This window comes from Dermacentor variabilis, chromosome 8 (assembly GCF_050947875.1).
Source record: "Dermacentor variabilis isolate Ectoservices chromosome 8, ASM5094787v1, whole genome shotgun sequence".
Lineage (NCBI taxonomy): Eukaryota > Metazoa > Arthropoda > Arachnida > Ixodida > Ixodidae > Dermacentor > Dermacentor variabilis.
Window position 1 is genome coordinate 28205509 of NC_134575.1, and position 13414 is coordinate 28218922.

Below are 13414 nucleotides of genomic sequence, written 5' to 3' on the forward strand. Positions count from 1 at the left end.
GGGCGACGGCAGCAGAGGAGCGCACCGATAAGAGGACGACCAAGACCGCGCGAAAAAGACGTCGCGCGCGAGGTCTGGTTCTTCGTCGTCCAGGAGAGTTTCCTACCAAAAATTACTACATAGAGTGCAGGGGGGGGGGGGGGGGGCGGCAAATTATTCGAAACTTATCGAACGACCAAAATCGAAGAGTGTGGCCTTTCTTGCGCTTGGTCGTCGAATCGAACGGTCGCTGTTTGTAGGCGCATATACTTCTTCGAATATTTCAAAACGTCAAAGTAAAATTAGAACAAAAACACGATAAATTTAATCCCCACTGGCATAGTGCGTAAGAACATGAGAACCTACGATAGTGGAGCAGGCTACGCCGCTCAGGCAGCCGGACTACTTAGCAAACTATATATACATCGATCATTCGCGCTCTCCAGAGTCCTGCGCGCGCAATAAAACTGCTAATTTGATTCCTGGAGCTTCATTCGTGCTTGCAATGCTATAATTAGCGTTAGAAGTACAAATGGATTGGCATTGAAAGGGTAAATGCACCACCATGAACATAACGTTAACGTTACGAATATAACAAGCCATGAACATTGTTTTACATACATTCTAAACAAAGGCTGTTCAATATTCGAGAACTATTCGAAAAGTATTCGACTCGATTCCAACACTATTTTAGATTCAGTCTCAAAAATTACTATGCGCATACACCTACTAAATTTACCTGAGGGAACTGCGGAGCTGCGACCGTTCAGCTATGCCACGGTAGCACTGAAATTTGTTCATTCTTCGTACCTCAGACGAAGAAATTAATCTTCATACCTTCAGACGCCCCTCCCCTCCCCTCTCTTGTGGCTTTATTCCCTACGCTGCACGTATACACGCCTTTGTACTAGGTGGTGTCCAAGCCCACGCCCCGACGACGGCTCCCACCGAGTAGCAGAAACTAATATCAAAGGCTACGCTTTTGCTGGCTGCATGCGCCGGAAGCGATTGCGGGAGCCTGAAATACGTCACGGACGTCGCGTTTCTGACACCACCTTGCGGCCTAAATTTCGAAGTAATTTTATTTTTTCAACTCGCGGAAGGCGACAAGACTCCCCAAACACGCATAAACATACCGAATCGTTGAATTTACAACGCAATATTTCACTGAAGATTTACAAAGCCGCCTGAAGCCTGAAGGACGTAGTCCTGAAGGAATCCACGTATACTAACACGATTCCTATGCTGGCTCAAACATACGAGCTTAAAGCGCCACGCTTACAGCTCCCGTAAGCGCTACAGCGCCAGAGTTCCCACTAGTAACTGCTGTCGTCATCCACACGTGACCTCCACGGCGACGGCGACGTCGGCGGAGGATGACGTCCCGTGAAGGACACGCGGTCGCGCGCACAGGAGGAACGGACGCGATCGGGCGCGAAGGTGTCTCCGGAGGTCAGCGCTGCTGTTGCTGGCTCCGAGCACAAGCGCGCAGAGGCCCCGGCGTAGCGATTACATGTGCTCGTCACAAGGTCGAGCGTTCGATTGCCGATCCCGCATAGGTAGGTCGGCCGCATTCTCGACATCTCCCGTGTGTGTGTGTGTATATAAATATATATATATATATACACTAACGGAATAATTTCGGACTGATGGGAACGCGACCCATCACGCTCGCGCCGCGCTCGCAAAGATCTCTGTTGAGTTGGTGTTGACTTTCTATTGTGTTACAATTGAGTTTCTATAGCCTTCATCGCTTTCTTTATAAGGCTGTTGAATTTGTTTGTTCGCATTCTATTTGAGTTCCTACTGAGTTTCTATAGCTTTCAATACTTCCTTTATAGATGCTGCTGAATTTCCGCTTACCCATATTTGTAAGGGGTGGCTCGACAATTCGGTTAATTCGCGAGGTCGCGCGTTCCATTTTTGACCACTTAAGGCTGCCGTATCCTTTAAAAAGCCACCGTTGGCGACAGCCTGCAGATCCCAGTGGCAAACGCACCGCTTTTCAAATCAAGAATTCGTGCGAAATCAGACGTTACGGCCAATTACGTTCGCCCATCCCCGTGACGCCAAGGCGGTATGGTATGGTATGATGAACTTTATTCGCGTCCTGAAGATCAATCCTGAGCTTGACGCAGGCGGCTCCCAACTCGGGACGTTAAGGTTTAACCTTACCGCCGTATCGTGGGCCTTCCGGACGGCCTGTACTTGATCTAAATGAACTCCGCTGTGAAGGACTCGTCGCCACCAGTCTCTTTCCTTGTCACACTCTGTGAAACACACAGGACACTGCCAAGGCGTATTATCCTGAGTACTGATGCCATTACACTTCTCGCAATTGATCGGTACCTCTCTTTCTGGATATAGCCTGTTAATAAATTTCGGACTCGGATAAGCTCTTGTCCGTAACAATCTCAGAGCCACTGTTTGAGCTCTATTGAGCTTAGCGTGTGGCACTGGAAATTCCCTTCTATTCATGTAGTAATGCTTCGTGATTTCAACCAATTTTTTTTATCTCTCTTTTTTATCAGCGGCGGTACGTTTCTCGAGAAATACGCTTTGCGGCGCGCAGGAATATAGGTTGGGTACAGATGCACTTGGAAGTGCGGAACGCACGAGGAAGAAAAAAAGAAGGAAAAAAAACTAACACGTCTGCGCACCACCCGCCGTAGTGGGGATCCGCGATTATGCAGGCTCGCCGGTTAAGATCGCCGACCACTCAATTCAGGACGCCATTTCACAACGGCCCATCTCCTATAGACGAGCGGAAGCACTCCGAACTACAAAAACGACTGAAACGGCGTTTCAATTGAGTCGCGTCCATGCGTTGTGCACTGCGCAACTATAGCGCGCGTTGATACTCTGCGCTGCGAATACCTTCTGCCACTGATACTACGCGGAACAAGAAGGGTATTCATTATTGCTGCGGTGTAATAACGTGCTAGCTATCACAGTCACAGAAGGGCACGTTGAGCAAAAACTTTTACCAACTGCGGTTGAGGGAAACTAGTTCGGTTGCGACAGACAGCTGGCGTTCGCAGACAACTGCGATACGTATGCAGCAGCTGCGCGTTCAAATTGTTCCCCACTTTAACCAGTCTTTCTTTTTTTTCCCCTCTGTATACGTAATTATCTGCGTGATGCTTCCCCGTAGGTCTTCCGTTACCGCCGCGCAAGCCCTCTGGCACAATGCAATTGTCTCTTGCATCGACATACTTGTCAGTGGGGCGACCCAACAGGAGGAAGAGCTGCTGCGACCTCCTCGCGTGCAGTCTGGCGACAATGTGAAAGGCAACACCTTTAACCCGTGCAGAAAGACTGCGATTCTCACAAACGTGACAGTGCTCACTCACTGACTCTTTGTTATTGGTCATCCCCTTGTTGAAGCCATAGACCTGACGGAGTATTTATTTATTTTTTACAGCACAGGAACAAGAATCGCCGGCTTAAAAGAGAACTGCCGAGTTCCGTTTTCCATTGGTGCATCACGTATATTTACTGATCAGCTATCCAAACGCGGTACATTAGAGCGCTTCTACAACGAACGTTTCTACAACGAAATTATAGGTTTATTCGATTCAGCCAAGTTTCCCTGCACCGGTTGTGCACCTATTCATGGCGCAGTGCACGTATGTGCCTTCGATTCCCAGAGGTGCAGCGCACACCCTGCGCCCCCGTGCTCGATTGCACGGGGTGTGCAAGGCAAGGAGCGGTCGCGGTGCAGTGCACCCTTGAACCTCGCAGCTAGTGGGTGCAGCCAGGCACGTCATTACTGGCACCAACTGCACCTCTTTCGTCTGTGGTGCCGTCCACCTTTTTCTGAATCGAACAAACGTAGGAAGTCGCTTCAGTGAGTGCACGGCCTCCGAGATGCGGCGCCGCCGCCAGATCTCTGAAGCCATGCACTCAATTACGCGATTTTGCGCGCTACGGCGACGGCTTCGAGCGACGAAACGAGCCGTCGCTTGAACAGATCGCTCGATCGCTCGGTTCTCGAAATTATAGAATTCGTCGCTCGTCGCCCGGAAGTGCCGCGAGCGACTATGGCCGATATCGCGAAGCCGGAACTGGACGTACATCGCTCAAGTACTACCGACTGTCGCACGGAACCAGAAAACGATTGAATTTTCATACGTACATGGATAAGAACCTACCGCATGGCCTTCAGAAATATTGTATGCTGCTTTTTACAGTAAAACACGTCAACCTAAAATAATAAAGCCCGCGTCACGCTAGATTCGACACGTATATTGCTGCCCTCATACCGGCAAAACCGGGGAGACGTCACTCTCGAAGTCGTAGCTCACACGGGGTGCAGCTTCTAGCTGCGACAATCGGACGCGACAGCCATCTCCATCGCGTCACTGTCACGCGCAAGATCGCTTGCACCGAGTTCATACTCCGCTCGTTCACCACTACTTCTCGTTGCCCACGCAAATAAGGTACTGTTTCTACGACGCCCGCTTCTCAGACATCGCGGCCACAATTAACCACACCGTGTCCGTCTCGCGCAGTCAGTCAGCCAGACTCGATTCCGCAATACAATCAGCGAGTCGGCAGTGAGCTATAGGAGGCTGCCCCACCGGATGCGCGGATGCATTAGCGCGCCGCCTACCCCTCTAGTCCACGCATGTCGTCGCCTCGTCCCATAAACGAGGCGACGACATGACAGGCGGGCTAGAGAAGAGGTGGAGAAATGCTAAGAAGCACGAATGAATTGGCTAAATACAGTATTCGCCATAGAGTGCCTAATGGGAAGGGCGGGAACCGACAAACAAAACGGCAGGCAGCGCGACCGCGCAACAAGACGAATATTCAACAGCCTAGCTGCCAGCCACTACGCGTGCGTGCATTCGCAGCGTCCGAAGGTCCCAGTGTGCCGACGACGATTCGGGGGGCCCCTGCGAAGCGTGCGTGTGAACTTTCCCGCGAACTCGTTTATGCGACCGAGACAGAATTGAGTCGGCCGATTACTGCCACTGCCAGCGGCACGCGGGCGGGCGACCATGGGAACCCGACGAAGTCGGCCCAAGACGAAAGCAGCAGCAGCTAAAGCGGCCGTCGCGGACTTCGAATTGACTCGATGCCAGGTGGAGCGCCGCCACCGCCGCCTGGCGGCTGCCGATAGCGCCGACACGAGGTGCTGCGCCTGCGCACAGCCATTCTGCGAAGTCTGCGCGCATGCGTAATCGCTTCGAACTGACACGTGACCTGATTTGCTGTCCGCTGCGACTCTAATCGCGCAATGGCGGAAGTGAATGTGTAAACAGGGGCCAGGTTCACTGCGCTCTTCATCCGTAGGAGCTGCGTGCCATTGGCTTGTAACCGTCGCTAAAATGTGTCCGACATTACGATTGGCCGACACCTGCTCTGAGAAGAGTTTTAACTTAGGAACTAACTATTTTGTGAAAATTAACCCCGATTTTGTATTGTAGAGGATGGCCCAAGTGGTAATTGCACAAGATGCAATGCTTGGAAGAATTTTGTTGTTCGAGTAACTTATAGCGCCTTGTGTAAGCATGCTCTGGCTGGACAGACTACAGAAGACAAGCATTTTATTTACCACAGTTGCGTGTTTGCTCCCTTGCTGTCATTTAGTTGCGCTATTTCAGTTTACTTTGATGTTGCACTGACCCTTCTGCTGATTTTCTGCAGCGCAACTATGAGAAGAGTGTCACCCTTACTTTTCCCTTGTAATAATTTAATAGACTTGGCTGACTGCTGCAACAACAGGCGACAATACTGACTCCTTCACCACAATAGCTGTATCACTGCACTGAACAGGCTTCCCATTGCTGTAATGGGCAGGCAGATAATGTTATTACTATGTCCACCTTTTCGTATTTTCGCCCTATCTGCTTAGTGACATCGAAAAGTATATGGCGCACAATAAAGGGCACCTAAGCTACTCTGCAGCACTGGACGATGAAGCTACTGCCACAACGTACACAGGAGTTTCCATTCCCTTGTGTTGCAAGAGCCGTCACTATGTAAGAACAATTTTCCCTTGTAAACTCTTTAAATCATGCCATAATATTTTTGCTTATTAACTTGTTAGTCAACATTCATTAAGCTGCCACACAGGTCGAATTCAATCAATTCAAAACGAGTGCAGGGGCCAACTGCAACGAAAGTGTGGATCACGTAAAAAGCCTAGTTTCAGATAGTGGACATGTATGGCACACTCCATGCAAAATTTAGATTTGAAATACGAGTGGATGTGATCTGAAAAGCTCGCCAGAACATACATTTTTGATATCGAAACTGAAAATAATCAGTGGATCCCACACATATTTGGGTGGCAGTGATGAGCTAAGCTTTCTTTGATGGTTGCTATAATGACAATGACAGCCTTAGAAGCAGTGACACCTATTTGTCTTCACCTCATCTCTTCAGTGTAGCTCCATGCTTATCACTCAATGCATGCTCTGGTCCCATTTTGTTGTCCACACTTGTTTCTTCCCAACTGGCTGTTTCTGTTGCTGCATCTTCAGGTCTTGCCTCTTGCTCTACTTGTCTATTCGAGCACCTACCCAGTCACACGTACCTATTCTAGGGGATTGGACCTACGTTCTAAATAAAAGAATGATACTCACCTATGTACCTAACTCAAGTTGCTAATTGCTGCTATTAAAGTGCAAATATAGAATAAAAACACAATAAAGTTCACAACATAAACTTTAGTGAGTGTACTTTGATAAATTTGTGCTGTCATGACAGTAAACAGCATGTGTAGCAGAATAAATTGTTTGCTTCTAAATGAGATCATAATTCTGCCTGTTTGCCTGTAGCACCAGCAAGGAAAAGACTGAAACAGCAGCAAGCAATGAGAAACACACAGTTGCAGAGCATATGACCAAACCTCTCTATTCACTTTGGTGTACAACAGCCAAACCATGGCCGCACGCAATCAATCCCTCACTCAATGAGAACACCAAATAGGAGGAGCTGGACAAGTGGCAATCTCTGCGATGTCAGCCGCCATCATGATTAAACCAACAATTGCAGATTGCACATCCCATTCTCAACAGGATGCAAGCACTCGCATGTTATCACCATTTCCCCATTTATGCAACACATACATGTAACCTCCTCGATAGAGCAGGTATCTACCACGAGGCCGTGCAGCAGGCCCGACTGATTACGCGGTCACACGCTCCTCTTTAGTTATTCACTCCAGATCCTGTGGACTACTTCACAGCAGTGCTCTCTGTTCTGTATGTCTATAAAATCTGTCGACAGTTTGTTATTTCGTGTGTTTTAGTGTGGTGTCGTTTCTGAAATGACAGCGGTATACGAAAGCTGCGGATCTCTACTCTGCAGGCCGCTGGCTGACAACCCCGGATCTGGAGCTGGAGCAAAGTGCTTTATTATTTACAAATAAGCGCACTTGCCACATTCTCGAGGAACGATTTCCGAAAAACAGGTCACCAAGAGTTTCACTGCAAAGCTGCCTTCAGACTACATATAAGAATGATCTGAATATTTTCCCAATAAATGCACACTCTTTTGCTTTCTTCTGATGCTGATGTCTACTAGATTTATATTTAGGAATCAGCAGAGGATCAGGGTAGCAGTATGCACTGTCATTACAGCACTTTTCGAGAGACAAGTGCATTAACTCGAACACTGATCACACTTGAAGATTGCAAGAAGTGCCGATAAATTTTACATGCCCTTTGCTTATTCTGCTGTGCATGGAATTTGACTTCAACTCTGAACAGAAATGAACGAGGATGTGATGTGTCAATAAGTGAACTTGCATGGTGAAAACGGATGACAACTCTTCAAGAGTGCAGACTTGTTAAGGGTGAACACAAGTTCTCAATGGGAAAAGCTGGTGTTCTCTCTTGCCTTGTGCTTCCACAAATTGCAAATAGCCTTCACAGCACCTCTTGCGAGTCATCTCGACACAAGCGAGGATTAACTACGTGCCCAAGAGGCAAGCAGGCACAGTTGTCTTGCCCGTATAACTCATTTTATCAACAAGACGCTGCACCAGTGTGGAGATTGCTTGTGATATATTCTAGTACAAGGATCACTGCAGCTAAAATCGACGTTGCTAAAGATTTCTAACCGCACAAGAAAGGCACACAGTTTTCTCAAATGTACAGCTAGGCCTGCAAAAACTGCCAATAAGAAAGCTCCTTATTTAAACAACTAACTGACATCAACAGTGCGAAACAGTATATATATGTTAAATTTGTTCATAAGAATCATCCAATATAGCTGAAGAAGCTTTCCCACTGTGGGCACTTCTTTTACCATTTGGAGCCACCTTGAGGAGTATTTCGAGGCACAGTACTTGTATGCAAGATGAAAATGAATAAGATTAACATGCACATAAACATTACATGAGACTATGTGCCATGTTAATCTCATGTAATATTTGATTGAATGATGGAGTTTAACAACCCAAAGCAAAGCTGGGGCCATGAGAGATGCGGTAGTGGGGGGCTCCAGATTAATATTGATTGCCTGATGTTCCTTAAAATGCACCTAACTCCAAGCACAAAAGCGTTTTTTCGAACTGGGAAAAAAATAAGTGCTCTTGCATGTTGTCCTCCGTAGAAATATGGCCGCCCCGTCTGGCAACCGAACCCATTATCGCATGCTCAGCAAATGAATGTCATTGCCACTGAACCCCAGTGGTGGCTCGTAACATCTGCATAATTTATTATACGAATAGAAACAAAGTGAACACAACCTGTTTTGCAAGTGTTCACATGAATGGTCTGAGTTGAATCCCTACTTCTAACATTAAACACAGCATACAGAGCAATCTTCTACTCGTCTTTACCAAGCTTAACCAATCACTAGTTGGCATGAAAACGAAGAAGCAAAGTCAGTGTGCCCCTACTTCACAGTGCCTGAATTTACGTTTACAGCAGAAAATTTACATAGAAAAGCAGCACACGTAAGTAGCACTTCAAAGGTATTTAGCTCTAATGGTTTGTTTGACTAGTGCAGGTGACATAGTGCAACAGCACGGCCGCAACGTAAACATGTCGTGCGAAGCAACTGCTCAACATGGAAGCATTGACCAACAAAGCGAATCGCATGCAGAGAAACCTCGACAGCTAGCGTAACAGATGAACATTAACACATAAAAGGCAAGCTGTACAGGCACAATCCCAGCTCTGCCACAACATCTCGAGCTACATACCATGGAACACTAAAACAGCTAGCCATTAGCAGTCGGCCAGCACCAAAGGTTTGAAATAATGGCACTTCGATTATACTTCGACCTGAATAGCCCAAGACAAACTTGGCTATCGAAAAGTGCGCGCCTGCAACAGATGCACAAACGCGGTGGGCGCACATAATGGATCCCCAGACGTCGAACTGTGTTTCACTGATGTGGCTTTGGCGCGAGCAATTACGCCCATGCAATTACACACGCATCGGGTCGAGGATGATGAAGAAAAAACAGAACATTAATCGGCATATCCTGCGCGGTGCGACATTAAACGAAATTGGGAACACGGCACGGCTTGGCGACACCCGCCTCCCCGAAGAGTAGGTCGCCCGCGCGGTCGTGCAGGACCTTGATGCATATCTGATGCATCGAGTACGCGCGCGTATGTGCGTGGCTCGCAGTGTGCTCCCGCGATGTTTGCAAACAGAAAAGCAGACGTGGTTGCTGTCAGCTGGCTTTCCCCTTTGTAACACAGTACGCGTATACTTTTACGCGTCTGCTTAGACAAATCGAGCGATGACCTTCTACAGCCGCGTAAACGAAAGACAACGCGAGTTCGACACAAGGGGGCTTTATTCAACGCTCGATCAGTGTGACACGCAAGGGTGAAACTGTCAACCACAAAGTGAGTCGGTGCAGACGTATTGCCCTCCCGCCCGAGTTCCTATGCGCTTTTTCATTTTTTTTTTTCATATCAGCACTCGACATCCCTCGTACGAAGTACAAAAACGGAACGGATGGCCAAACTTCCATCTGTTTGCATGTTTAATGCTCAGTCATCAACGCGGGCTGCATGTTCTTGTATGACTCGGAGATCGAATTTTCCCAAACTTCAGCATTGGCTACCATTACTGGGCTGTTTCTGTTTTGTCGTCTGCTACTACTCGCAGGCTGAATTGGGCGCGCCGTAGTTTCACCTGTTTCACTGCCACGAAGCATCTCCCCCACTTCCCCACCCCTCGTCAATTCGCGTCAACCTTCGACGGCCGTCACCCAGGGAAAAAAAAAAGTACAGGACGAAGTTGCGTGCGTCGTACGCTCTTTAAACCCCACGCATCCCTGCGCGCGCACACACACATACGCACGTTCACAGTTGATCGCCTGAGAAATGCGGTCGAGGTATGCGAAGCAGCCCGCGCCGCCGATGCAAGCGAGGCCGACCGAGCTCATCGCTTTTCCCAGCACTGCTTGCTGCGGCTACGCTAGGCCTAATGGATACACCTGTTGCTCGGGAAGCTCTCCAATCGAAGGAGGCGGCGCGGAGGGAGAGGTCTCGCGAAGCAAAAAATAAAAGCAATCCTTGTTTCACTTTCGAAAAGTTTGAGCAACTAGTTAAAACTCTCCGCGCGCCGCGTACCAAGTCATCGAGGTTCGGAAACTAGCTGGAGTTCGTGATCGGCCAAGTTTCCAACACACGATGAGAAAATTTCGAAAGGCAGGCGGCGTGTAGAGGAGTGGGGTCACCGTAGCAGAGAGCCTCTGCCGCTACGAGGAAAAAAGAACCGCGGATCGAGCAGCGGCAGCGGCGGGCGGCCGCAGACGAGGAAAAATAAAACACACGAAAAAGAAGTCCCCCCCACATAGCCGCAGGCGGTAACATCGGAACGCAGCGGATCGCGAAGGCTGCTTGCAACGCTGCTCAAAGCTGGTGTATAGGGCAGTCGGTCGGCTATCGTCCACAACGCTGAAGTGAGACGCTCTCTCCCTCACAACACTTTTTTTTCTCTCCCAAACATCAACACTTGGCGTAAGCAAACACGAAACAGATGCAAGTCGCGTAAGGAAATTACCGTGAGAGAAAAAAAAAAAAAAAAAGACCGAAGCCTCACCCGGTTGCTTTCCAGCGCCTCCGCCGAGTGGGCATCCTTGGTTCGGAAGCAGTTTTGACACTTGGACTTGTTGAATATGTTGGGCGCGAACTTGCGGCACTCGGTCGTCGAAGACTTGAGCGAGGAGGTATTCATCGCTGCCGGCAGGGCCCTCCTGCTAGCCACGGCGGGAAAAAGCGCCTGCTAGTAGCGAACAGTGCTAGGTGCCCGCCGCAACTCGCATATCTGGACTGCCGCTGGCAAGCGTCGTCGCCGCCTCTAGCTGCACGAAGTCGTCGACGCGACACGCAAAGCATTCGCACCGCACACGGAAAGCATGGGGCGCCGTCACGTCAGATTGCAGGGCGCTGCTGCTGCTGGCCCGCTGCGGCAATCATGCTAACTTTGCCTGCAGCAACCGAAGGCAGGCGACCGATCCTCCGCGCCGTAGTTGACGACGATCTCCTTTGCCGGGAAGAAGCACACCCGCACTAGCCTAGTCACACGCACCACAGCCACCGTCTCTGCGTTGTTTTCTCACCTCGCCAACGTCTTGGCCGCACGTCGGCGCGGAGATGTTGCGACGGAACGACGGGATCACAGCAGAGCAGCAGATGCCACGCGCGCACCCATCAACAACCACGCACCACACACATTGAGAATATTCACAGCCGAGAGCGCGAAAACATGGGACCTCCGGGCGGAGCGCACAAGCGCCGACGGCGTTTGGCTCGAAACCTTTTTGGGCTGCTCGCGGGCACAGTCGTGTAGTCTGCTGCTGCTGCCGTTGAGTTCTCGTTTCTTCTTTCTCACTGACTTCTGAGCCGGCGGGCCGCGCTTCTCTTCTTCTTTTTCTTTACGCAGACTCTCCGAAATAAACGCGGCCGTCCGAAAAATCGGGCCACTTCCCACTGTGGAGAGGTTGTACCGCTACGGCCGCTGCTGCTAGCTTGCCCCCACTGCTGCTGCCGCCTCGAGCATGAAACGCGAATGGCATAGAAGAGGGGAGAGAGACACGCACAAGTGCGCAACGAAACACAAGAAAAAAACGGGACGAGAAGCAAAAAGTGAGCCGCCCCAAACACGAAAAAATGTCGACGCTGTTGAGGAAGAGTGGGGCTACGCTTGGAATGCTGGGAAGGAGGAAACTAGAGAGGCGGTCGGCCCGGTGGCTAAGGAGGGAAAGAGCGCGCTCGACTGCTATCCATCTATCTACAAACGCGCAAAACAAAAAACATCGCAAACGATTGCAGCGCCAAACTGTAATGAGACGTCAATCTTGTTTTGACATTATTTTACCGTCTTAAAAGTCGTGCGGTATGTAACAATTATATTATTAATAGATAATCAAGTAATTACGCACAATATTTGCTAATATGTAAAATAAATGAATATAAATAACAAAAAGCTCACGACGCGTTCAGGAAGAGTTTCAGTTTCGGTTCTGTTTCCCAAGTTACCAGTGCGCGTCGTCTGCTCCACACGACGTTTGTGTCACGTGCTCCCCGAGTTACGCTCACATTTTTGCTGGTTAATACGTACTTAACTAAGACGTAGTCCAGCATAACCCTAGATGACATTCATTCTATATAACTTAAAATTATAAACACCTAAATTTTTCTCCGATTCCCTTCGTTAACGAGTTCATATAGCGTGCCATTTTTTTTCCCGTAACTAACACTCGGGCTTATAAACATAATCTTAGTTCGGAATGTGCAAAATTAATTGATTCATGGTATGCTAAGGTTCAGTCTCAACGTCTGCAGTCACGGAAATTGAACTTATTAGTTTATTCTGCACTTTTTCGACTGACCTGCCTTGCGGTAACCGTCAACGTCTCGGCGACTGTGTTTTCGGGTTTGATTCCCGCGCACGGTGGCAGTATTTCGGTGGGGTCGAAATGCATAAACACTCATGTACTTCAGAGGAAGCTTTAGCTCAGGGCCAGCTCCGATGCTGCCTATTAAAATACATGTAAAACGCAAGGGCGTTTTTATGAAAGAACCCCTGGACCAATATGAATGAAGTTTGCTGCATTTGAGAGAGGACGTGAAATTATAGTGAGTTTTGGAGGTGGATTTTCATTTTCGTCCTGGAATTTTTCGCAAAAATTGCCGAAAATTGTATTCAAAGACATGTAAAACGCAGGGGCGTTCTTATGAAAGAACCCCTGGACCAATATGAATGAAGTTTGCCGCATTTGAGAGAGGACGTGAAATTATAGTGAGTTTTGGAGGTGGATTTTCATTTCCGTCTTGGAATTTTGCGCACAAATTGCCGAAAATTGTATTAAAATACATGTAAAATGCAGGGGCGTTCTTATGAAAGAACCCGTGGACCAATATGAATGAAGTTTGCTGCATTTGAGACAGGACGTGAAATTATAGTGAGTTTTGGAGGTGGGTTTTCATTTACGACTTGAAATTTT

At 48.6% G+C, this 13414-nt stretch overlaps 1 protein-coding gene across 1 annotated transcript in view; it reads right to left on the reverse strand.

Moving 5' to 3' along the window:
- The window catches only part of osp (myosin phosphatase Rho interacting protein outspread), a 109992-nt gene extending 97863 nt beyond the window's left edge, over positions 1-12129 (reverse strand). Inside the window, exon 1 of the mRNA XM_075701588.1 lies at positions 11008-12129. Within this exon, the coding sequence (XP_075557703.1) occupies positions 11008-11142 (135 nt within the window). The 5' untranslated portion in view covers positions 11143-12129. The remainder of the gene's footprint in view (positions 1-11007) is intronic.
- Positions 12130-13414: the final 1285 nt, after the last annotated feature.